This window comes from Adiantum capillus-veneris, chromosome 17 (assembly GCF_014529385.1).
Source record: "Adiantum capillus-veneris isolate H3 chromosome 17, ASM1452938v2, whole genome shotgun sequence".
NCBI lineage: Eukaryota > Viridiplantae > Streptophyta > Polypodiopsida > Polypodiales > Pteridaceae > Adiantum > Adiantum capillus-veneris.
Window position 1 is genome coordinate 105416165 of NC_140947.1, and position 26284 is coordinate 105442448.

At 44.4% G+C, this 26284-nt stretch overlaps 1 protein-coding gene across 2 annotated transcripts; it reads left to right on the forward strand.

Moving 5' to 3' along the window:
- Positions 1 to 257: 257 nt before the first annotated feature.
- Positions 258 to 26171, forward strand: LOC147437826 (putative calcium-binding protein CML21). 2 transcript variants are annotated; one of them, XM_086487271.1, is made up of 6 exons: positions 258 to 412; positions 1916 to 2112; positions 21323 to 21546; positions 21638 to 21812; positions 21895 to 22011; positions 25210 to 25346. In XM_086487271.1, the coding sequence occupies exons 2-5, from the start codon at positions 1923 to 1925 to the stop codon at positions 22005 to 22007; spliced, it is 702 nt and encodes a 233-aa protein (XP_086343397.1). In that variant the 5' UTR covers positions 258 to 412; positions 1916 to 1922; the 3' UTR covers positions 22008 to 22011; positions 25210 to 25346. The 2 variants fall into 2 exon arrangements, with proteins under 2 accessions (XP_086343397.1, XP_086343398.1); XM_086487272.1 differs by lacking the exon at positions 258 to 412 and having other exon boundaries at positions 21895 to 21918; positions 21995 to 22011; positions 25210 to 26171.
- Positions 26172 to 26284: the final 113 nt, after the last annotated feature.

Consider the following 26284-nt stretch of genomic DNA (forward strand, 5'->3'; position numbering starts at 1 on the left):
TTGCTACTCTGGTGCAACCAGCTCTTTGAATTTTTTCCACGCATTCTCTCCCTGTGCTACCCGTGGGTGCAACCGAGCTCTAAGAAGGGCATTGACTAATGGGTCATACACACTCTCTCTCATCCTCTTATGTGGGCCATTGTGACTTTTAAAATTGAGCTGATTGGTGGGCCAAATATGAACATTTGACCACATCGTTTTCTGCGAATGGCGTGCCGACGCGTAGCATAGCGACACGTGGCAAATGGTCGCACTAGAGCCATTGCGTAAAGCGAGCTGTGTTGGAAACACTGTGGTGCTTTTGTTCGATTTTCATCTTGTGGGCAGGAGCTCTTGTGACTGAAAGCCTGATTTGCGTCTAGTTCTTCTGTTCCGTAAACGAGGAGGAGAAGTCCAGGGGAGCTCTTATAAGGTAATCATGTCCTTTGACCTGTTGCCCTCTTTGTCTGTCGTTGAACGAGAAATTTCAAGTATAAGCGATCTTTCTTCGCCTGCGTATTTCTCACTCGCCATGGTAAGCTTCAAATTGAGTTCACCCGCATCTAGTGAAGGATGACTTCAGAGAAGACCTGAATTTCGACATGATAGTAGAGAGAGCCCCAAGAAGCTAATAGTTCATTGCCCATATGCTTGCATTAATCTTTGGAAAACATGCATTCTTGTTATTAAGTAATCAAGCTTTAATTGCATTCTGGGTTTCTCTTTTATAGAGCACACCCAGAGAGCTTGTACGTGTGAAGAAGTTTGAAATATTGATTAGTGTCATGCTTGAGTCCCTGGCCGCAATGCGTAGGCATCCCCATCATCCATCACTAGGGAAAGCTCATTACGCTGCTCAAATAATGGAGAGGATTATCTGAGCGACCAACTGTAAGAGAGGCTAGCGCCTGAACACATTGATATAGTTGTCCCTTTTTATCAGAGATTTAAAGGGGATTTGAATCAAGAAAACCTCATCGCTATAAAGCGCTATCCTTTTTTTTTGTCCCAAGAAAAAGATCCTTCCATTAGTGGCTACAAACGGCCTCTGCTATAGAGGACTACATCAAAACGTGGGGAGACTTTCCCAATGAAAAGACAAGATATGTACAATGATGGCTAAATCACGAGATGGGAGGAGGGAATAGCCACACTGGTGGCCGGCATTGCCATCTAGGCATGCCACGGACCATGGTGAAAAAGGGCCCTGGGTGCCAAAGTTGTAGGCAGGCCTTGCGGCACTCCCGCTTGCGGTCGGAGCTGCCCTGAAGTCTCTCAAATTGACTTCGAGTGTATGGATCAGCTCCAGCCAGATATCACGAACAGTCTCAGCTGGTGGGACAGGTCGAGCCTCGAAAATGCGAAAGCAACGGGCCCACCAAATGAACCAAAGTGTCAGGCCGCAAATGAGCTCCCAACACCATATAAAGCGCTATCCTTGCTAACTTATGGGCGGAAGAGCTTTCTGGATGAGCACTATGAGGATGTTTTTAACATAGTCAAAGGAAAGAAAATGAAGAGATTGGGGTTCCAACTAAGGGACATTAGTGATCTGCAGCGCCAAGGTGTCAGCTCAATGGATTGCATGCTTTAATTAGTGAGCTACATGTGTAGTGCGTTAAATTTTATTTTCAAAGTTTTCAGCTTTGTTATGTTGTTCTGCCTTTCTCACGGGGATTCTGCAAAGTGTGTAGGACTCTGGTTAGAGCTTACCGAGGACTGTATAAGCGCTAAGAGCTTACTTGGGATTAAAGAAGCACTCAAAACATGGACCACCTCTGATAGTTAAACATTGCTAATATTTTAAGAGATTTATATTAGCTTGAGAATGGGGTGCAACTTTTGGTTGTAATGCACATTTCATCAACTGAACATTCTTGTTATATGCCACACTGTGTGAAGTGATTCTAATTTTCATGGTGTTCATTATGTCCAGGTGGACTATGGGTGTAATATTTGGTAAACATAGCAAGGGTCGTGGACTGTCCAAAATTGAAAGAAGAATGATTAACGCTATGAAAGAAAAAGGTGCCTCTGGAAAGAGTTCTGTCAAAACTTTCAACAGTATAATTATGATGTTTCCAAGAATTGACAAAACCTTTGAAGCTGTGAGGGATACATTCAAAAGGTTTGGTAAGTTACTGAATCGAAAAGTCCCTTGTTATTTCAAAATTTTTCACTTTTTTTGGGGCATGATCATAATTACCGCTCTTCTAATGGATTTCATGTAATCAAATTGTCAAACAATTTTTTAGGGTGTGTAATTTGTAGCTTTGTAGAGTTTCTATGTTTTCAACTTTGTTCCTTGGGCCATCAATAATCATGGAGACCGAATAATACTTGTGAAGACCAAGTCGAAAGTCAGTTGTTAGATTTTTTCGTCATTTATGAAGCTTTAGACTCCTTTAGTACAATGTGGTGCTTATTTTGTCATTCTAAGTAGAAGGATATGCTGTCTGTTTGACCAGGGCTTGATCTAAATTATTGCGGGATCAATGTGATACGGGAAGCTGACTTATTTTTCAGGTTACAGTGTATATAGATAAAAGGTGCACGATATGTAATTTTCAACTGCATAACATGTTAAAGTGAAAATGGGAATACAAGTTTCTGTGCTTATTGCCACTCTATGCTCGTGATGTGCACATGCTTGTGCTTCAACTCGTTACTTGTGTGCTGTGGTGTTGCACATTTGAATGGTCTTTGTCAAGAGTGGCCTAGCATTCTCTAAGAAGCTATGTATCTTCAATTGGAGATTTGTTTGTTGTTAATGGCATCTCGATGGATTTAGGGGGTGAACACCTCCTAACACCACGATAGAAGCGGACGGGAAAGTTTCTTTTTCAAAAGGATTTGGGATGATGTCCTCTCACAAAATCACCCTCGCCTAGCTATCCTCTACATTGCCACAACTTAGTGACGTGGTATATGGGCACTGGACCAGAAGAGCCGGGGCCGAAGTATGTCAGAACAAAGGACCCAAATGTGGGTGTAGCCACCTGGAAAATTTGGCCATATGATTGGCGACGTTGTAGCTTACTAGTGTGTGGCCTCTCTCTCTCTCTCTCTCTCTCTCTCTCTCTCTCTCTCTCTCTCTCTCTCTCTCTCTGATACTTTGGTTGCCTCTACTATGCTATATGGGGTGCAGGTTTGGGGACCTTCTGTAGGCTAGGATGGTTGGAGATGTATGGAGAGGCCTTTGGTATCTATGATCTCTCGGCTTACTAGAGCCAAGGCCTCCGTACCGCATGATATCATTCGAGCGGAGTTAGCTGCCCCCCCTACGGAGATTGAGGCGCTGACCAGATCAGTCTCCTTTGTACACAGCCTATGGGTACTACCAAAGATAGATATGCTAGGTTGGCCCTAGAGTCCTCCAGACAGTTAGCTCTATAGGGGGATACATCATGCTGGTATGCAGAGATGACATCATGGTTTCATACACATGGTTTCACCATGGACAGGTTGCCTCCTTTTTTGTACTCTCTACAGGCACCCTTGATGTCTTTGACACGGGCGGAGATTACTAGACTCATTTGTCAGGATCTGATCCAGCTGGACAAGAGGAGGACATGGATCGAGCTGGTACAGGAGTTGGGCACGAAGATGGCTTTCTATAGAGAGCATCTTCTCCACGTCACAGGGGATGGGTTTGTGATTCGACCTAGCTGTATGGACACACATCTTTCTCATGGTTTGCGTTGCGCCATTGGCCAGATACGCATATCCTCACATCAGCTCGAGATTGAGACTGGCAGATTTAGAGGGATACCAGCAGATAGCATGATATGCCGCTTATGTTATCTAGAGCTAGAGACAGAGTTACATTACATATGTCATTGCACAGTGTACTATGAGATACGAGGCTGTTTTCATTGTCTATTCAGAGAGGGTTTTGGGCCTCTATCTAGGGTCATGAGTTATGAGGATCAGAGATGTCTTGGACTGTATCTACTTGTTACACAGGCATAGAGACACTTTACTGAGGAGAGCTGGAGAGAGACAGTCCCAGAGACAGATTACAAATTTCTTTACACTAGATATCGGACACCCAGAGGAGCAGCCACCATTGCAGAGCTCTGCCCGCACTAATACTACCACTAATGGCATTCTCATAGATCGAGCATTGGAGCTAGGGAGATCTAGACGACCGCAATTGAGGAGAGGAGCTACACAGTATCGATGGAGACTACAACAGAGGATTCGAGCCATACTTTCTCGACGTCCAGAGTGCAGATGAGGATGGATCTCTACCATATCTGCCCCCCCCCCCATTGTACTACACATTGTACTGGGCACCTTTTGTATTAGCTGGCACATCCATACAGTCCCAGCTTGTAGTAGTTGTATTATTTATTTCAGTTCTTTTGATTTTGGACATGGTATCAGATTCACTATGTTGTAACAGCTTGGTCTCATAGGTCATTTTGGCCTTTTGAAGACGTTAATATATCATTTCATTTCATCTCTCTCTCTCTCTCTCTCTCTCTCTCTCTCTCTCTCTCTCTCTCTCTCTCTCTCTCTCTGGCGTTTTTCCCCAACGATCTCTTTTCCTCTCCCTAGTGCTCCCTCTCCTCGTTGTGTAGACACCCTACACGTGCTGTGTTTGCTTGCAAGTGGTTGCCGTGTCCGGCGGTGCGCGCTAGGAGCTTGTGTATGAGGAGATCTATCGCGATAGATGTGAGATCCATTGGTTGCTGGCCCTGAGAGGAGGATTGCTTGCGGTTGCAGACGAGATCATCACCCGATTCACCCTTTTTTGTTGCACATTTGACATATGGAAGCACGTGTGTGCCTAAATGGAATCTGAGGCATGTAGCAAGTCACTGACAACTTTATAAGTTGGGAGGGGCTAGGAAACTGGACCATAAGAAGCATAATGGACAAATGTGAATAGGAGAGCAACCTGCTTGACAACCCACGACCAAGGAAGCAGGGGGCATCTTGGGGGCGTCCAAAATGTGAGAGGGCTGATCTTGACTTCTTTGAGTGGATTTTCAGGTTTCAAGCTTTAATGGAAAGCTTACCTTCTCCCCTGTCTCATGTAGCGCGATGATTCAACTCGTGCATCTTTCTCCCCCTTACACATATGGTAATGCCCCACTAGTTGGGCTTCTCAAATGACTATACAGTCTTGTGGGTTTTATGCGTGTTTGCCAAGGCAAGAGCCTTTTGAACAAGAACCGGATTAGGTAATTACAGTTCCATCGCAACAGATTGCGAAACAAGAGAGCTTTCTTGCGTGAAAACTTGTCCAAATTAAAGGGGAAGTGTCCCATTGCGTGCGGAACTTGAGACATTCATAGACATGATCTTTCTGCTCAAATCAATCCAAAATAGAGAATTATAGCTTGCTGTGTTTATTTGTAGCATTAGGGTTTCGCACCAAAACTGCAAGATAACACCCGGGAAGCCTCGGGGAAACCTTGGGGTGGTGATACAGGAGTTTGGGCACCTGCTAGTGACCAAAAAAGGAAATTACTGCATGCTGAAATTGACTTAGAGCTCACCAAAAAGTTTCTAAAATGCAAGGGAAATCTGTCCTAGACTTGTACTTTTGACCTATAGAGATTTTGGTGCCCTTATGTTACTGAAATTGGGTCAAAAACCTGCAATTTCAGCCCTTGATAGATTTGGACAGCTCGGTGGGAGTCTTGTCCAAGTGTTGGGATCGTTTGTTTTCAATTGAATAAAGAAATACCGCCAATCTTTGGGGACTACAGGGTGTTGGTCTTCGTGTGCGCAGTGACAATCTAGTTGCTGGACGCATCTGTGTTCTCTTTCTTCTCATTTCTCTGTGTATACTTAATAGGTACTTGAAATTGTACTGCCCTTTACTATGTGCTGGCTGGTTTTAGTACCATAGGGAGTATGTGCATGTGCCTTGTGTTGCAGGGTGTCCCTCCTAGGGGTGATTAGAGTGCAAGGGGGAGCATGTCCTAGCGTTTTTCTCTTGCAGCCCTTGCGTTTTTCTTCACTAGTGGTATGGTAGCAGCATCAACAGCTGTCATGGGCAGCATGGAGTCCCTCCTTGCGTTTTTCTTCTCAGAGCATCTAGATTCTATGCAGAGCCGATGTGATCACCCAGATGTAGAGCATCACAGCTAGATGCCAGCGGAGTCTTGCTTTCATAGGGGGCTAGGGTAGCCCATGTTGAGGCCGTGTCAGTGATCTTGTGTGCAGGAGCAGATTGCAGTAGCAATCGCAGTGTGTACCTTGGGTCTATCCATGGAGGCATGTGAGTTCTATGCCGGACCACTCTTGGTCACTTGTTTTGGGAGTTTGTTATCAGCATGGAGAGCCTTTCCTCTCTCTCTCTCTCTCTCTCTCTCTCTCTCTCTCTCTCACATTCTCATTCTTAGATGTTTTCTCTCTTTCTACCTCAGTGATCAGTCTTCTCCACAGTTGTCTTGTTCATCTATATGGCATTGCAGTTGTACTCTAGTGTCAGAGGATCTTATCGGAGTCGAGCTAGCAAATCGAAGTCAAGGTGTTCATCGGATTGGAGGCTAGTTCTTGTCTTCATTGCATCTTTCGTTGTCTATTCTAACAGAGTCATCTCTAAATAGTTTCCCATGGCTTTATAAGCTTGTTTTTGCTCTAAAAGGCCGAAAACTAGTTTGCCTTGATTGATTCACTCTAGAAATGGTGTGATATAAAGAAGAGGAGCAATGTTGTACTTTTCACCTCATATCGTCGTTTATTTTGGAGTCTTCGTAGCATCTCTCCCCAAAGCTTTTACCCAAAAGCTCCATGACCTCGCAAGACAAATTTAAATTTGGCATTAACGGATGTGTGGAGGAGAAAATTTGCAAATAGTAAATTTTAAAGATGAAAGAAGATGCAATTCGTGCCATAATTGACAAACACTGTCATGTACAACGGGTACACGTACGGAGACCTACGACACTAATCAAACTAAAAAAAATTAGACGCACGTTGACGTAACGTAAGATGCAAAACAAAAAATTATACGTCTTTAGAGCCTACAGGAGAGACTAAACCAAGAAGTTCTCAAACTTAAGAATCAAAAGTTAGAACATGATAGTTCGAAAAAAGAAGAATCATGATCATTGATTGCATTACATAAGTAGAGAGATACAAGCGACAAAAAGTAGTACTAAGTACCAAAAAATAGTGAGAACTCATGGCCCATGGGTGCAAACTTGAAAGCAGAAAGAGAGTGTCCTTAGTGCTCATATCGCTCTCATCACCGGAGTTGTGGTCCGAGCTTGAGCTTAAGCTTGAGGTATTGGCATCATCCTCATCACTACATGAATCAGATGCACTAGTTGCAAGACCATAATCTCCGTCACTAAGGATGTTGCCCTCATCATCAAACTCTGGCTCTTTAGGATCTGTAGGCCTAGAAATAGGCACATTCTCCAAAGTGCTGGCCGCCATAGTAGATCCGCTTTCCGAGCCTTGCCGCACATAGGTCCTAGGTGTTTGTGCCGATGCTCTACCACTCCCACAAGCAACCCGAGTCGAAGCTTCTCTACTCACTCTTACCGAAGCTCACACAACCACCTTCTTGCGGGACCGTGTGCGAGAGACACGGCGATCAATCTCCTCCAACTCCAAGGAGAGGTTTCGAAATATTTGCCCGTCCTCTGGATCGTGCTCTTTGTTGAGACTCTTAAGAGTCTCAATGGAGAGCTTGCATTCATCTACATTGACCTATTTTTCATTTACAACATGCAAGAAGGTAAATGGAGTTAGCAATTTGGCATGGCAAAATTATGAGCACATCATACATGTGAAAGCATAAACAAAGAGTAGGTTGTAGCCAACTTGATTACCTGCTAGCCATTCGCATCTCATGCATAGACCGCAACATACGTAAATTGGAGCGGCAATAGATAAGCCGCTCCAATTGCTTCATAGAGAGCTTGTTGCGGATCTTGGTGTGTAAGAGAGAATATGCCGACCAATTCCGCTCACACGCACCGGATGAGCAATCCTAGAGCAAGTAGAAGAGAGGCATGAGATTTGAATTATGGGAATCGAGAGATGATTCATGATATGAGCGAGATTATAAACTTATGACTTATGGTATATCGTATACCTATCCAAGAACGCTCAATGCCATCCTTTGAAGGTGAGGCAATTGATAGCCAAAAAGAGGCTTCACTAAGGAATCCCTCTTCCAACACACGGAGGAAGCGAATGCAGTGCCTCTTTGGTCTCTATAGTTGATGAGCTCTTGGAGAAACTCTCCATGGTGTTCTTTGAGTATCTTTGGAAGGTACTTGTCCCGCTCCTCTTTAAGTGCTTGATCCGCAAAGATGGATGGCTTTTTGAAAGCAGGATGCAAGAGGGCAGCAAAACCATGGATTGGTTGCCTCATCCAATCCCACCGCTTTTTATCAAGAAAGAGGATATCTCTCTTTGGAGAGTCCTCCAACACATCACTACAAAGAGAGAGAAAGAGAGAATAATTAGAGTTGTCATTGGTCAAGCATGGAAGGATAGGTAGTTACTAGCATATAGAAAATAGTAGAGGATTAAATTGTTTACCATGATCCATCGGGTGCTCCATGAGAAGGTCACTGCAATGAGATGCACATGGAGTCCATACTGTGGACGGAAACTCCGCCTCTAGCTTTTTGGCCATGGAAGCACAATTGGAGGCATTGTTGTTGATTACTTGAATGACGTTGCTTGCACCGATCTACATATGGAGAAAAGGGAAGTGAGAAGGTCCAATGCAAAAGGCGAAAAAGATAAAGATAGTAGATACCTGAAAGTAGAAACATGAAATCTTACCTCGTTTATGGCTTGACGAATGTGCCGGTATATGAAGGCACCATGACCTTCTTTTCCCTTGCTCCCGCATCAACAGCTCGCAAGAAGTAGGTGCCCATAGGGCATGAGACAAGGATATTAATGATGCCCCTCTTCTTGCGGTCACTCCATCCATCGAAGAGAATAGAGAATTTTTACTTTTCCCATCCGGCACTCACGGGGTCAAGAGACTTGTCTAGTCGTGCCCTCTCTACATCAAGCTTCTTGGTGCGCATGTCATGGTATGACATTACGGTCCATCCCTCACATGAACCAACCGTGGCAATAGCCTTCACGAATCACCATGCGTTTCCAATGGTCCGTACGAAGAATATGGAAAGAGAGATTGCACTCAATGATGGTGCGTGCAATCTCTATCTCCGCTTGCCGTTGCCTCTCTTTGAGGAAAGACAATGGGAAGTTCCACCCACTGCTTGTGCAAGAGTAGCTTGCTTTGGAGGCCGCCCACCATGACAACTCTTGCTCTTCTTTGAGACGCTACCTCCGTCGGTGGAGGCCACGGTAGCGGCACCGGATGCAACGGACATTGATGGAGAATTATCCTCTCCCGAATCGGAGACATCATGGTCGGGCGGCACCACCTCGTGCGATGCCTTTGCAACCCCTTGCGTGTCTTCAAGGGGAGATACTTTGCTTTGCACTCTTCGAAGATATTGACGGGGATATTTGAACATGGACCCGCTTGCCCTCCCTTCTTGGTCAAGTGGATGATAAGGCGGGTGGCACCTGAGGTCATGGTCTTGGGACAATGTTTGCAATACCAACGGCACACATTCTTCTTACTCTTCACCCTTTCAAAGTATCAGAAACTCTTCGTGAAGGCTTCATGAAGAGCGGGCCACATTATGGAGAGCTTGAAAGTTGAGAGTGATGGAGAGTTTGAAGGAGATGGGGAGTTAGAAGAGAACTTGAGAAGTTGAGAGTGAAGAAGCCCTTGGAGGAGACGGGGAGTGAGGAGAGATCTTGAGAGTGATGGAGAGCTTGAGCCTTGGAGGAGATGGGGAGTGAGAAGAGAACTTGAGAGTGATGGAGAGAGCTTGAGGGAGAGCTTGATTAATGGAGAGATCTTGAGGGAGATAAAGGAGGTGGTAAGTTGATGGAGAAGAAGAGAGGGTGGGCAAGCATTATATAGATTTTAGGGGGAGAGGGAGAAATAGGTTAGAGAGAGAGAGAGAGAGAGAGAGAGAGAGACTACGACTATGGCATCATGTCACATGTGACATGCCCCAAGGCTCCCAAATGCCCACTCTCCTAGGCGGGAACGTTCGGAAATACAACTGTTGGCAGTCCGTGAAATTTGGGGTCAAACTGGTTAATGGCTCTAAATTTCGAAAAAAACGACCGCACGAGAATCGTATAGTACGGATGTTGCCGTTCGACGTACGAGGACAACCTTGTTTCGTGCATTGGGATGCTTGTGCCATTGAAAAAAAGAAAAACCATACATACGTTTGGTGTGGAGTTGGCACTGCTCTCCACATTTACAATAATACTATAGGGAATGTGCCCTTCCCCCGCCACTTTTATCCCCTCTAGTGTTGAAGGGGGACTTATGCTTCTCCTCCAGTGAGTGTTGGAGGGAGTCGGGACTTTCTTATTTCAAAAATCTTGTAGTTGCACGAGGAAGAACTCATTACTATTGATTTATGTCGGCTTGTGATATTCTAAATTGCCATGTCGTGGTGTACTCTCGGAGTGTCCCTTCGTTCGACAACATCCGTCCTGAAGTCTTGATGCACCTAGATTCCTGTGTAGCCATCTCATCCCGCAGGAACTCTTGATGCGCTCACAACAGTATCTAGTCATCTCTTTCATGTGGGACTTGACGCACTAGAATCATCATCATTCATTCAAAGTTCACGAATCTTATCTCGAATCGTGATCGGATTCATTTTGGTGCTGTCGGCGTTCCTAATTCCTTATCATCTCATTCTCGATTTCACCTACAAAACAGACAAAATTTTAAGCAAATGGTTCACCTCATTGCAAAAGAGTCGATGTCTAGTTCCATGTTCCAAATGCTTTCATATGCATATTCCTCGCTCCTAGTAGTTATCTGCACACAGATAACAAGAGCTTCCAAAAACATTAATTCCACACATACTGATTTTTTCTACAAAACCCCTAATTTTCCAAAGTTATTGGATTTAAGTTTTGTTCGCGTCAATGCGTAGAGCTTGTTGAGAGGATCAACTTTACCTTTTGTCGCATATCCAAATTCTCAACCGTTGAAGAGATTTTTAAAGATCTTTTGGCAAACTTTCCTTCAAAAATTTGTCGTATTCTTCATTCTTTTCTTCAATTCCCGCGTCGGATTTCAACTTTTCTTTGCCTGCCCACCGAGAGGTGTTATCTCTGTTAGATTCTCCACGAGAACCCATGTGTAATGTGGGATTCTTTATGGCTTATGCCCTGTAAGACAGTGTGATGAAGACGGGGGCGCGCCCAATGCACGATGAAATAAGGATGGGAGTGGCTATCAAGTCCAGGGTCGCTACACAAAGATTCTTCAATGACAATTTCCAAAATTGTACCCAAGTGTTCTGTCTGCTCTTTGGTAGGACCGGTATGCTTTGAGAAAAAGCACATGCCTGAAGCTCTAATACCACTGTCACGGGGTTGGGCACCCCAAATTAGGAATCTAACACAACACATGAGAGGATTACTTAAATACTTCACAACTTTAAAATTTGAGTCGACACGGCTTGGTGTAGTTCCGTGCCTAGAGAAATTGGCCCCAAAGATTGGCGCCCCTTTCGGTATTTCTTTTATATTAATGCTTAAGCAAAGTACAACTCCCAAGGGGACCTCTGCTCTCAGACTGTGCGTCCAGATGTCCTGAAGAACGAGGCCCCTTGGGCTTGTTTATTCTTACAAGGGATGCCCAAAAGCAGAGCCCCCAAAGCTTCAAAACTCAAAAGAAACTTGTTCCAAAAGCAACTGGTCCCAAAAGCTTCTAGCTCCAAAATCTGGCAAAAAAAGCAGGCAACACAATTTGTGGAAATCCGTACAAGCTGCCACGTCACCATCTGTCAGCGCGAATTGTGGAAGGCCGTACTGTCTGCCACATTAGCATGTCAGCGCAGTTTTTGAGATTTTGCCACGTCAGCCTCTGTGCGTACTCTGTCGGTATTGTCTGTCCGGGTGGTCATGCCACATCATTTGTTTGTGACAGACAGCAGATGGAGATCAACTACTGGCAGATCTGTCGTTTTCCGAGCAGGCAGTCTAGTGTTTTTGCTGTGGATCAGTCCAGCGTTTTTATTCTGTGGTTCAGCCCTAGCGTTTTGCTCTTGCTCAAGAGTTCAGCCCTAGCGTTTGTGACTGGCAGCCCCCAGTTTCCTTGGAGGGCAGCCATGGCAAGGTTTGCTGGAGAGAGCAGATCAGCCCCAACGTATTTTCTTGGGCAGCAGTGGTAGTGCTCACAGACCATCTCCACTGTGCAGAGCCTTCTCAGGGTGGCCTTACACAGGCTTTGTGATCATGCAGTGGCAAGGTTTCTCATTCGAGATCCAGATCGAGTTCTAGATCTAGCCAGGAGGAGGTGCACCAGATCTATGCTCTTAGAGCATGTTGGAGATGATATCCATGTGGTCTCCTGTGTAGGAGCAGTTGGCAGTGTTAGGAGCAGTCGCAGTTGTGTGTACCTCAGGTCTATCCATAGGGCATGCCAGATCTATGCCGGACCACCCTTGCTCACTTATATGAGCAGCTTGTTGTCAGCATGGAGAGCCTTTCCCAGATCTCTCTCTCTCTCTCTCTCTCTCTCTCTCTCTCTCTCTCTCTCTCTCTCTCATTCTTAGATGTCGTGTCTCTTTCTATCTCAGTGATCTCTCTTCTCCACAAGTGTGCCTTGCTCATGTATGTGGCATTGCAGGTGTTCTAGATCGGAGTCGAGGTGTCCACCAAACCATGAGCTAGTTCTTGTCTTCAACACATCTTCTGCTGCCACCTTTGACACTTGGTACTGCTTGCAATGTGTGTTCAAGAAGGCTTTTCTCTCACCCAAGCTCAACTCCTTGCGAGTGCACCCCTTGGTGGCCGTGCGCTCACACCAAGGTTGCTTTTTCCCACCCTACGTCGATTGGCGAGCTGCAATGTGCAAGGTCCGCCCTCAGCGAGTGGTTCTTTTTTGGGTTATCTACCACTCCTCAAAAACAGATATTAGAGAGACTAACACGCCCAAGTGGTCTTGGGTTACGTGCAATCTCAAACAATCAAATTTTTTAATGTGGTTCTTTCTGGCTTAATGGCCCTTAAGATAGAGCAATGAAGACGGGAGCGTGTATGATGCACGATGGACTAAGGGTGGGAGTGGCTAATAAGTCTGAGGCAGGGGCATGGACCTTCTTTGATAAAAAACAACTGAGAGGTGTTCTTTAGGTTCTTTTCTTGAGTGATAATACGGAACACTACCAAAGAGCTCTGATACCAATGTAGTGTGCAATGAAAGTGATTTATGGTGAATGTACAGGACGAGTGCTTAGGGTTCCTTTTACTTTAATGAGAGAGTTCCTTTTACTTCTTTGATAAAAACAACTGAGAGAGGTTCTTTAGGTTCTTTTCTTGAGTGATGATAGCAGACATTGCCAAAGTGCTCTTATGCCAAAGTAATGTGCAGCGGAAGTGATTTATGGTTGAGGGCTCAGTGCGTACTCAAGGTTCCTTTTACTGTCATGAGAGAGTTCCTTTGAATTCTTTGATAAAAACAACTGAGAGGGGTTCTTTAGGTTCTTTTCTTGAGTGATGATACCAATGTAATGTGCAACGGAATTGATTTATGGTGAATGATTAGGATGAGTGCTCAGTCTGTACGCAAGGTTCCTTTAACTTTCATGAGAGAGTTCCTTTTACTTTGTGCAATAGACTAGAGAGAGAAGAGAGAATGATATTGTGAGTGAAGGTTCTGTGAATGATAGAGAGAGAAGAAGACTTACACTGGATGGGCTCCAAACCCCCTTCCAAGGGCCCCCCTCTCTATTGCTAGAGAGGTATTTACTTTGGATTGTACAAATGCTGATACAATGGGCCTAGATGTTGAGATGCTGATGGGATCTTCCACTGACAACGAGGCTATGGCTGAAATCTGAAAACGCTGGCTGAATTGACAGCTGAAATTTGCACTAGCTGATCTGATGCAAAAACGCTACATGGCTGTATGCTGAAGGGCTGAAAAATACTAATGCTCGGGTAAATCAAATTGGGCATAATGGTATTTGGACCATAATTGACCGATTTAGCAAGCAGGCTCACTTTGTTCCAATAAAGAAGACAATGAAAGCCGACCACTTGGCTAATTTGTTTATCTCACAAATTTTCAGATTACATGGCATGCCTACTTCTATAGTGTCAGATAGAGACCCGTATTTACGAGTTTGTTTTGGAGAACAGTGTGGGCGAATATAGACACTCAACTTAAGTTCTCATCGTCATTTTATCCACAGACAGATGGGCAATTGGAGGTAGCCAATTCAATGGTTTTGGACTTGTTGAAGTCTTATACCTCTGACAACAAGGCTCAGTGGAAGAAGTATTTGCTTCAGTCGGAGTTTTCTTACAACAACACTGTTCACATGTCTATGGGGAAGGCGCCATTTGAGATTGCCGATGGTGTTAGAAAGGTTTTACCCATTCTGTGCACCAAGGACAGGATTTTTGAAGCAGATCAGTACACATAGGATCTGAAGATTGCTTTTGCCAAGGTAAAGGAGGCTTTGCAGATGTCTCAAGCACGGCATAAGAAGGCAGCATACAAGCATCGTTGCGACTTGCAATTGAAAGAGAATGATTGGGAGCTATTTCAGATTGAGAAAGCACGCCTATGAAAGAGGAAGGGTAAGGAGAGTCTTTTCCCAAAACTTAGTATGTGATACTATAGGCCCTTCCAGATTTAGGAAAAGATAAACGATATATCCTTTTGACTAAAGTTGCTAGATACTTGGAAGATAAACTATGGGCTCTTCCAAATTCAAGAAAAGGTAAACGATGTATCCTTTCGACTCAAGTTGCCAGATTTACAATGCTTTTCATGTGAGTCTCTTGAGAGCTTTCAAAGGTGAGGTGCCCAAGGATAGGGAACCAGAGGAGCAACTAGAAGTGGACGAGACAGAAGAGATTTTCATTCCAGAACAGTTCCTCGCACACAAGGAAAGGAAGTGAAGGGTAAGCTGGTCCACGGATATTTGGTCAAGTTCAGGAACTATCTAGCTCTTGATGCAAAGTGGATGGAGGAGTAGGACTTAGCAGATTCTCCTCGGGTACTAGAGCTATACCTTGAGGCTTTTGGTTTAGCACCATCCTTTTTTTAAGTGCACATCGAATCAACGGGTTGAATCGGTGTGGTGTGTGCTGCACAAGAGGGGAGCCACTTTCCTAGGATGGAATAAAGTGACTTAATTTCTCCATGAGAGTTTAGGAATACTGACAGGGTGACAGTTTTCTACGGAATGACTTTATGAAAAGATGTACATTGAAATGGAAATTCCTAAAATAAACTTGTTACATGCGCTCTCTCATGTGCGTGTTGTTTGAGTATGTGTTAAAAAGATGAAATAATTGTAGCATTTTATCTCTTTCACTTGACGGGTGATGTGAACGTGATAGTAACGAGATTTAGTAGATCAAGACATCCATGAAAAGATCAGCGCGGTCTGGATGTAATTGCTAAATAATTTGCAATGATCATGATTCTCATTTGGATCTGGACGGGGATAAATCTGTGAATGTAATGTGACTGTCGTCTTTGTGCAAGTGTTGGATGTGTGTAGTGTCGTGCATGGGTACTTAGAGTCAGTGTATACTAAGCTAGTTTCTGTTCTTTGTATGTTTTGCAGACGTAATCAAGGGCAATTACTCTTCTTTCAAGGAGGGGGGTATGTCACAAAAGTAATGACGTGGCACTACCTAATGGCCCTGCAAATGACCAACACAAGGGGACCGGACCTAAATTAACGCGTCAATAAATTTGCATAGGTGGTGGACTGTCCCGAAAAACGCAGCTTTTTGCTAGAGCTTTTGGGATGTCAGCTTTTGGGCAGGGAAAAGCCAATTGGGGCACCCAATTAGGGGCTCCATGTACTCTTTATGAGCAGAGCCAACGCTCTTGCTTCGGCAGACGAGCTTAGGAGAATCGCGGAGAAGAGACCCTTGATCATTGTACTCTGTGAAGCATCAATTCAAAAAGAAATATTGAAAGAGGCGCTAGTCTTTGGGGTTAGTGCATTTGGAAGTGGAACTTCGCGGCTTCGTGTTCTGTTCTCTCTCTCTCTCTCTCTCTCTCTCTCTCTCTCTCTCTCTCTCTCTCTCGCTGAACCCTAGCTCTCTTGCTCTCCAGCTTCGCTGACCTCCCCCTGGGCGAGGGGCTGCCCTACGGGGGGGTCCCCTGCTCTACAGCGCTGCCCTATCCCAGCTCCAGCCCGAGCGGCTCTGCGTTACAACTCCAGCAGTAGCGCCGCCACCCTGTCCCGCCACTAGCGCACCATCACCATCTCTAGCAGCGCCATCACAGGCTCCCTGTTCCGCCCACGGACTGCCTCTGCTCCACATACCTGCCCCCGTCTCCTCGCTGTCCAGCATTCACATTATTCTTTACCTTTCAAGCTCACACAGTGACACATTAAAAACCCTAAGCGGCCTTTCCCACCCCGAGCCTAAGGACAGCCCACCTCCGGGTCTTCTAAACAACAGAAATGACCACTCGAGCTTCATCCCGCAGCAAGCTCACTTTCGCAGGAGTTGTAGCAACACCCCCGAAGCAGGACAACGTCGTCGGCCTTCAAAATGAAGTCAGACAGCTTCGCAAGGAGAATGCGGAGCTCAAGCTAAGACTTGCCGCCATCGAGACACGGCTTGCCGCAATGGAAAACTGCAAGAAAGAAGAGATGGAAGAGATGGAAGTCAAGTTCAACAAAACAAAGGCAGAAGTGGAGACCATACTCACGAAGGAGGTCAAAAATCAAGTGCACGAAGTAATCTTTCGCAAGGTCGAGGACCGTGTGACATCCACACTACGCGAGCGACAACGACAAGAGGACATCTCCCTCAATGTCCGCATCAGCGGGCTCCCAAGTGACTGGAAAGGGGAGGGAGATCACAAGTTTCACAAGTGCTTTGCCCGTATCCAAGCAGTAACCCCTTTGGTACAATGGGATCCAACAACAATCACCTTTCTTACACATGAGCATCGCACCAATCATGCAATCCTAACTTTTAAGACCAAGGCGGATCGAACCGAACTCCTCGAACAATCAAGGCTCCTCAAGGATACTAAAATTTGGTTTGCAGAAGATCTCACACCCGCCCAACTCAAACAAAAAAAGGCAGAACTCCAGAAGATGTGAGAAGCATGCACAGCAGGGAAATGGGCAGTCTATCGAGGAGGTAAAGCCATTATCCAGGAGTTTTGAACTCCCAAGCCGGCCCCGCCCTCACCTTCCCCTTCTTAGTTTTGTTCATTTCAACTTTTCCTTTTCCTTTGACACCTCTTTGGACCCTCAGTCCTTAACTGAGATGTATCTCATGATCCCCCCTGTTTAGAAGAACCCCTTTGTAATGTTTTGATTTCGGTCCCATGGGTCATATCTGACCTCCGCGGACGATAATTCAATCATCATCATCATCATCATCTCTCTCTCTCTCTCTCTCTCTCTCTCTGATGGAGGTTCTTGCAGTGTTGTTAAATCGTGCCATGTGTGAGGGGTTACGTGAGACTCGGAGGTTGTCTACTATTGTGCCTATCTTCAAGGCAGGTGATCCTACAGAGCCTGGGAACTACCGCACTATTATGGTTGGACACACATTGGCACAGTTTTATGCATCCATTCTTGAGCAGCACTTGAGTAATTGGGCAGAGGGTGAGGGTGTACGAGCAAAGGGTCAGGCCGGTTTCAGGAGGGGTTTCTCCACTCTTGATCATATCTTCACACTCAGAGCCATCATTGAGGAGGCAGGTCACATTGGAGATGGATTTATTGTAGCTATTTGGATTTCCGCAAAGCATTTGACATGGTACCGAGACCTCGATTGATGCGCAGACTACAGGAGATGGGGGTGCCCATACAATTGATTTGGGGGATTATGGCTTTGTACAGATCAGTGATGGGACATGTACGCACTCCAGAAGGGGTATTTGATTTAGTTCACTCTACTATTGGGGTGAAATAGGGCTGCCCATTGTCTCCTACTCTATTTGGGATGTATGTTGATGAGGTCTCTGATTACATTGATAGAGAGGGTAACAAAGGTGCCCAACTGGTAGGGACGTGGATCCCATTGTTGTTATATGCTGATGATATTGTGTTGATGTCTGACTCACCAGAGGGTATGCAACGACATTTGGATCCACTACACAATTTTGCAGAGGATAGTGGATTGTGTGTAAACCTTGGTAAAACCAAGGTTATGGTGTTTAACACCACACCACAGTGGATCAGGAGATCAACACCTACTTTCACATATGGTTAGGAGATTGTGGAGCATACAGATGCATACACTTACCACTTCCTGGAACCTAGGACAAAGTTATGGCTCTTTGATACTTTGGTTGCCTCTACTATGCTATATGGGGTGCAGGTTTGGGGACCTTCTGTAGGCCAGGATGATTGGAGACGTATGGAGAGGCCCTTGGTATCTATGATCTCTCGGCTGATTAGAGCCAAGGCCTCCATACCACGCATGATATCATTCGAGTGGAGTTAGCTGCCCCCCCATGGAGATTGATGCGCTTACTAGATCAGACTCCTTTGTACACTACCTATGGGATACTACCAGAGATAGATATGCCAGGTTGGCCCTAGAGTCCTCCAGACAGTTAGCTCTACAGGGGATACATCCTGCTGGTATGCACAGATGACATCATGGTTTCAAACACATGGCTTCACCATGGACAAGTGCCTCCTTTTCAATACTCCCTATAGGCACCCCTAATGTCTCTGACACGGGTGGAGATTAATAGACTCATTCGTCAGCATCTGATCCAGCTAGACACGAGGAGGACATGGATAGAGCCGGTACAGGAGTTGGGCACGAAGATGGCTTTCTATAGAGAGCATCTTCTCCACCTCACAGGGGATGGGTTTGTGATTCGACCTAGCTATATGAACACATCTCTCTCATGGTTTCCGTTGTGCCATTGGCCAGATATGCACATCCTCACATCAGCTCAAGATTGAGACCGGCAGATTCGGAGGGATACCAATAGATAGCAGGATATGCCGCTTATGTCATCTAGAGCCAGAGACAGAGTTACATTATATATGTCATTGCACAGTGTACTATGAGATACGAGGCTGTTTTCCTTGTCTATTCAGAGAGGGTTTTGGGCCTCTATCTAGGGTCATGAGTTATGAGGATCAGAGATGTCTTGGACTGTGTCTACTTGAGTTCCACATGCATAGAGACACTTTACTGAGCAGAGCTGGAGAGAAACAGTCCCAGTGACAGATTACAGGTTTCTTTACACTAGATATTGGACACCCAGAGGAGCAGCCACCATTGCACAGCTCTGCCCGCACTCATACTACCACTACTGGCACTCTCATAGACCGAGCATTGGAGCTAGGGAGATCTAGACGACCGCAATTGAGGAGAGGAGCTACACAGTATTGACATAGACTACAGCAGAGGATTCGAGCCATACTTTCTCGACGTCCAGAGTGCAGATGAGGATGGATCTCTACCATATCTCTCCCCTCCCCCCCCCCCCCCCCATTGTACTACACATTGTATTGGACACCTTTTGTAGTAGCTGGCACATCCATACAGTCCCAGCTTGTATTAGTTGTATTTTTGTTTCAGTTCTTCTTGTTTCCGGACATGGTATTTGATTCACTATGTTGTAACAGCTTGGTCTCATAGGTCATTTTGGCCTTTTGAAGACGTTAATATATCATTTCATTTCATTTCATTTCTCTCTAGAGTCATGGGGTATGAGGACCAGAGATGTCTGGGTTTGTTTTTGCTCGAGTTGCGCAGACACAGAGAAAGCTTAATGAGAGGCGAGGCTAGCCATTCTCAGAGACGGATTACAAACTTCTTTAGAGTGGACAGTGGGTAGCCAGAGGAGCAGCTACCACAGCAGAGCTCGCATTCTCCTCCACACCAGAGGCACGTTGATCGATCGAGCTAGGGAGATCTAGACGCCCACGACTACGGAGGACTACATAGCGTCAACGGAGGCTGCATCAGAGAATTCGGATTACTTTGGCCCGACATGCACGACGCCCGGTCAAACTGTTGACCATGGAGGAGATATTGATGAGATCCGCCAGCGACTGATGATGGATCTCCTATGATTTAGCTCTTTTGAGAACACCTTGCTCATCTTGTAGCTCTCACCCATTATATTCCCACACGCACACCCACATTTTGTTGTATTAGCTCCCAGTCACTACTTTCACCCCTCACTCATATCCTACACAATTCCAGCTAGCGGCTTAGTTCACATCTAGCAGTTAAGATTTTAGTTTTTCACTTTACTTCATTTTATTTTTGTACCCAGATATTGTATTAGATCCACCAAGATTGTATTAGTTTGGTCTATTAGGTTATTTTGGCCTTTTGAAGACGTTTAATATAACCTTTCAGTTCATTTCATTTCTCTCTATCCAAGTTCAATTGTTGCAGTTTTTGCTCATGTTGCTATCGAAGTCTGGCTTGAGTGTCCAACGTTGTTACACATACGCTTTATGTATCGTGTGAACTCCATTAAGTGGTCCAAGAGGTTATCGGATATCCACCTGAACCTTTCATTCATCTTCACTATCTGGATCCTCACCATGGCTGTTCATCTCCTCATCTGAAACATTAACCTTAACCTCTTCCACTTTTTCATATTCCACCTCTTCCACTTCTTCATATTCCACCTCTTCCTCAGCACTATTGTCTTGCGCATTCTCCATGGCACTTGAAAGTGCTGAAGAAATCAAGATGAGATTACCCACGAGAGGAGAAGGCATGGCAATCACAAACAGGGAGTTTCAATAGGTTTTGAGGACATTCAGAGGCCGTTTGTTCAAATTTCTTGCAAGTAAAACGTGCTCTGGCAAAGACACCCCATCTCGAATGAATTAATGCATGTCCCATTAAAATGTCAGCAGCATTTATTTTTAGGAATAACATCTGTATTTCATTAAATACAAAAGCTATTTTGATTGCCAGTTGATTGAGACGGACGGATTATGTTTTCCAAGATTGAAGCAATGTGAAGTAATGCAGCATCTGAACATTTAGGAAATCAACAGTCACCACCCATAAGGGCCACTTATGCACCCCTCAGCCAGCCACAACAACTCACACACAATGGATTGTAGATGACATTGTGTAAACAATTAAGAGTTTTTAGGACGAGAAAATCTGGGCCCATCTTTGAACAAAGGAAGTACAGCAGTTTTTGTCAAAAGGGAGATGAATAAATTTTTAACCTTCCGTGGTTCCAGTGTGTTCACTTAGCTCTCACAAATTTGAAAAATATACAAGCTGCTTTGAATTTTGTGAAAGTATGAAACATTAAGGTAAACTTATATCTGAATTGAAGCAGATAAAAATGGCAATGGCACTCTTGAGCTGGAAGAACTTAAGGAATGTTTCATAGAGCTGCAAGTTTCCTTCACAGATGAAGAGGTGAAAGAATTGTATGCAGAAAGTGACATGAATGCAAACAGTGGCATTGACTTCAAGGAGTTCATTGTGCTATTGGCTCTCGTCTATCTTCTCACATCACCCAGTGATAAGAGCAATGTATCATCCAGCCTACGTTGTTGTGTGAGTTTCTTGTTTCTGATTTGAGCATGGGTATGATGCGTTTGGTTTTCCTTCAAGTAATTGTGGCATTTGATGTTATGCGGAAATCCAGAAATCGCGCCTAGGGTTGGCTCAGTTGGAAGAATCATTTGATAAGATAGCTGATGCCTTTGTGTTCTTCGATAAAGACTGTGATGGTTATGTTAGCAAGAGCGAGATTGTAGAAGCCATCGGTCAAGCTTCACCAGGTTCTAGGAATGCGGACAGGATTGGCCTCAAAAGATTTGGTGTGAGGATGAAATCAGTGTGACCTCTTTGTGGTCTTATTTTATGTATTTAAAGGTGCACTGAAAGAGGTGTTTTGTGCAGAGGAGATGGATTGGGATAAGAATGGTCTGATTACATTCAAAGAGTTTTTGTTTGCATTCACAAACTGGGTTGGTGTGAAAGATGAAGAGGACTATTCAAGTGATTCACCTTGAGCAGGTAGGTATGCTTGAAAATTTTGAAGTTTCCAATTAAAGTCAGCAAATGTGTCGATATCAATGATGACATTTACCTTCTCAAGTTGGGTATGTTTTATAGAATTTTCCCACTTTTTTTGCCATCAATATGTTTGAATGCAATTTCTTTTTTCTGTTTGTCTAAGAAGTTCTGATTTTTAAACTGTAAAGGTGATGATTATCACTTTGTTTGGACAAGGAATGAAGTCAAGGTCTCTTGATGTCAAGTTTTGAAGATTGTGTTTAAATTTGTTGGGCAGTGTTTTATTCCTGGTGTGCCCGCTGAACAATCTAATTTCAGTTAATAGCTTGTTTTAGGATTCAAGACATTGCACTTTCGTCTTATGTTTGTGTGATAGTGAGAGTTGGAAGTCCAGAATTCTTTAAACTTTGTCTCATGCCTTTGGTATGCTCTCCTTAACTTGAAAACTGGTCACATTGTGGAAGACAAAGGGTTGTTTTTGCATGGCCAGAGGCAAACCTGCTGCATCAAATTGCACATGAGTGCTAGCCTTTGACGTGACTGCTCATATAATCAAGAGTGGTTCCTTATAGATGACTAAGTGACAAATATTGCCAAAGGTGCTGGTCCATTATTTATACGGTCATGTAGTCCTTTGTTTCTTACCCCTTGGCCAGTGAGAGAAAACTTTTTCATTTTTCTCTTGTTAGGCTGGACTTTTGTAGCTCATGTACAAGTCAGGTGTAGCATCTAATTAGGAACTTCCTTTGGTCGAGGTGTAGCATCTTAAACTGGTTTGGGTGCTTGTAAATAGCCAACTTTCACAACTTCCCAGGTGGCCTTTGGATTGTGGACCATGCCTGTCATCTCCTTATAAGCAACAAGCCATCAGAGGCAGAGGATGCTTTTTTTCATTTTTTTGGGCTCATGAGGAGAGGACTGTTGGCACATGGCACATGTTCCAGTATGTACAAGATGCAGCCACCGAGTGTCAATGCCATTCCTTCTGGGACTTCCTGCAAGCTTAGCAGATATGGCTTAGAATTCTATGTTTAGGCTCGCTCTGCTGCTACTACTACGATCTTTACCTGGTATCCTCACTTGGGGCGTAGGGTCAGGGCTGACGTCCTCTAGCCTTGCCCTTTGCTATGAGACTGAGGCAGACTGTGGTAATCGAGATATGGGGTGGCCTACCTTGTGCGATACTTCCGATTTTTCTATGCGAATTTGGAGCATGATAGTAGATGGTCAGCCTCCTCAACCTTTGGTTCATTTGGAGACCTTTCTGTTTTTGTTTCTTTCGGATGTGTCGAGTGCCTTCAGCAGAGACCATTCAAGACCTATTGTTTGAGTTTATTCTCACCTCTGAGGCAGTTCTAGTGCAGCTTTGATAGCATTTACCTATACCATCAGGTTTCCTTATTCTTTGACAAGCAGGAAAATGGAGTGTGGCTTTGAAGTTTGGTTGCTGGCATTACAGGTTGAAACTGGCAATCACACCCGTTAGAGGAGGTCACTGGCAACAACTGCAAACGCATAATTACGAATGGAAAACACAGCAAAAGGAGAACTTTCTACTTAGAGGCACTAGTAGCTGGAGCGGCTACTTGGAGAGATGCTCTGCCTAAAAACTGCCATTTGTATTGTATATTCCTATTGATTCAGCAAGCATGTGAGCTGGGAGGGCAAAAGTTTCACTCTAGAGTGTCAGTATAGGTGCTCTGTCGACACAGAGGTGAAACTTTGCAAGTCGCAACTGCAGACCTAAGCCCTCTCCTTTGGGCTCAGAAAGAGCAGGGTCGAAAGCGAATCCACCCACAAGCTGGGCGCCTCCTGAAAACACGGGCACTGTGTGTGTGCTAGAGAGACAAAGCGCTGGTCAAAAAGCAAGCTCTCTGCTTTAACTTTCGATCTCTTCTTCTCTATCTGCTGTTGTTTTTTCAGCAGTTATGTGCTGTTTTCTAGCTTGCTCATTCACATCTGCAGGAAAGTTACAGATTGTCTGCCACATGGCATTCGTAATAGTTTTTCACATCAGCACCTACTGGCAAATGACCCTTTCTGATGACAGGCCACCTCTTTGGCTATTCTTTTATCCCATGCGTGACATGATTTTGTCCTGTGAGGTGTTCTTTTTCTTTTAGGACCCACCTGCATTGTATCCCTGCCTCTGAGCAGGGGATATTTATAAGGCCTTGAGGGCATAGTTAATGGCAACAAGGAAGCGGAACCATCAACAGAAACAGGAAAAATTTGGAGTTTTGTGGAGGTTCCAATAACTAAAGGGAATGAGCATAATAGTCACGAAGTTTCGAAAAGACTCATATGAAAGGAGTTCCAAAAGGTTCGAAATGGTTTCACTAGATTAACAAGGCGTTTGGAGACGGACGTCGCCACTGCCTTTCACTCGGATTGAAGAAAGAGAGAGAAAGAGAGGGCATGAAGAGAGAAGGGAACGAAGAAAAAGAGTGACTATAGATTAAAGAGGAAAAACATAAAACATGCCTTCCAAACATTGGAAGGGTGCTCCGATGTACATGGACTGAAATTCCCTCGCATTTACCCTCCCTTTCTGCCGAAAGGCAGTGCCAATAAACGCAACCTCTAAAGTTTTGTCAACAACCATGAGTGACAACCCATAAATATGCACGTGCAAAGCTCATTTATGTAACGCCTTGACACAGAGATTACATGTAAAGACTAGGAGAGAGTCCAAAACCCACCTTGAGTTGAGAATGCAGTTGGTGGATATGTGACATAGAGACTAGTAACAAGCATGCACCTTTGAAATGTCTGGAGAGAAGTTTGAAACGTTAGAAATGTGTCGTAAGTTTCTTCATCTAAGAAATGAGTTTCTTGGCAACTACGGGAATTGGGGGGGTGGAAACCGAAACCGAAACAGAAACAGAGTGGTAACAGAAACTGGGATACCAGTTTTTTTTTTTGGAGTTTTGGGTACCTGGGCTTTTCCAAGTAATAGGAGGATCTTCTTCTTTGAAAATACAGAAGCTTCAAAAATTTTGAGTGTTCAATTTGTAAGGTGTATTTGTCTCTTAATTTTGCATTTTATATTGTTTTAGGCCTCCTAGTGTTCAAGTCCAAGCTTTCATAGTGCATGACATCTGAAGCAATCTTCTTGTTAGACTCGTGATTCCAGTGAAAAATGTAGTGATGTAAAGCAGTCACTCACACAATTTTGACCTGTGTATTTGATTTCAGGGAGATTCACACAGCACGTTCGGGGCTAGTAATCCAGCAGGGTACAGGGGTTCTTTGGAAAGCTCCTGCCATAAAGCTGGTTCCCTCACATCATTTTATGCAGAACTATGTGTTCGCTTGAAATGCGACAATTACAATACAGGCCCACCCTCACCCCTTCTACCAATATCCTCTCCAAAATGAATGCTGCATTTGTTTTTGGTAGTACACCAGCTTTTGTTGAAGTGTTCACAGTATACTTTTGGTTAATGTCAACGCGTATAGTCGTTCTTTTTGGATTTGTAGAACACAGCTGGATACAATGTGTGTCAATGCTGGTGAGAAAGGGCATGCAAAGTGGCACATCCAAGTCCCTTGACTTTCTTACCTGTTAGGTATCATCTTATAAGACGAGATGATTTGGCCACAAATGTAGATAATAACTTCTAAGATGAGATGATTTGGTCAAAATGTAGATTTGGTCAATGTTGAATTCACCAATGGACATGACAACGGACATTCTAAATCGACTCAATTGGGTCATTTTTCATCTGCATGTAGAGCCCTATTTTTGCACAGACATACTGTACCATACCTGTTTGTCATCTACTTTGGCAGGACCTGCACCTTGTGCTTGTGAAAAGTGCTGAAGTGAAGCAAAGGCTTCACTGTGAAAGCAATTTGAAACTCTCGCCATTTTGGTGGAGGGAGTGAGGCATAGTCCGAGCAGACGGCTTAACATCTACGGCTGTGCGCAATGTTGTCGTGTAGAGCTTTCTTTTGGAAGCACAGTGCTGTTCAAGAGACTACACGCGAAGGAGTCTTGTAGAGTGTCTGTCCATGATCGCAGGAAGAGGATTCTTTCTTGGTCAACTTGCTGCGAGTGTTGATGATGTCCAGATTGTTCAAGTTGTTGCATGTAGTCATCCCAGCTCAGAACTGAAATGTAGTGGTGATGCTTATATACAATTACTTGTTATTGATATTTATTGTCAATGTTTGCCACTCTTTTGATGTCTCTTGCTACTATGTAATCCTGCTTAACTTTTTGCAGCATTGAGCAGCCCTTACATTTGAAGGCTGCAACACCCTTACG

Bases quoted from the DNA above. Each gene is read 5' to 3' on its own strand.
- LOC147437826 (XM_086487272.1), top strand. From the start codon at position 1,923: ATGGGTGTAATATTTGGTAAACATAGCAAGGGTCGTGGACTGTCCAAA. The intron at 21,547-21,637 runs GTGAGTTTCTTG...GCGGAAATCCAG, and splicing joins CATCCAGCCTACGTTGTTGT to AAATCGCGCCTAGGGTTGGC. The intron at 21,813-21,894 runs GTGTGAGGATGA...TGTTTTGTGCAG, and splicing joins GATTGGCCTCAAAAGATTTG to AGGAGATGGATTGGGATAAG.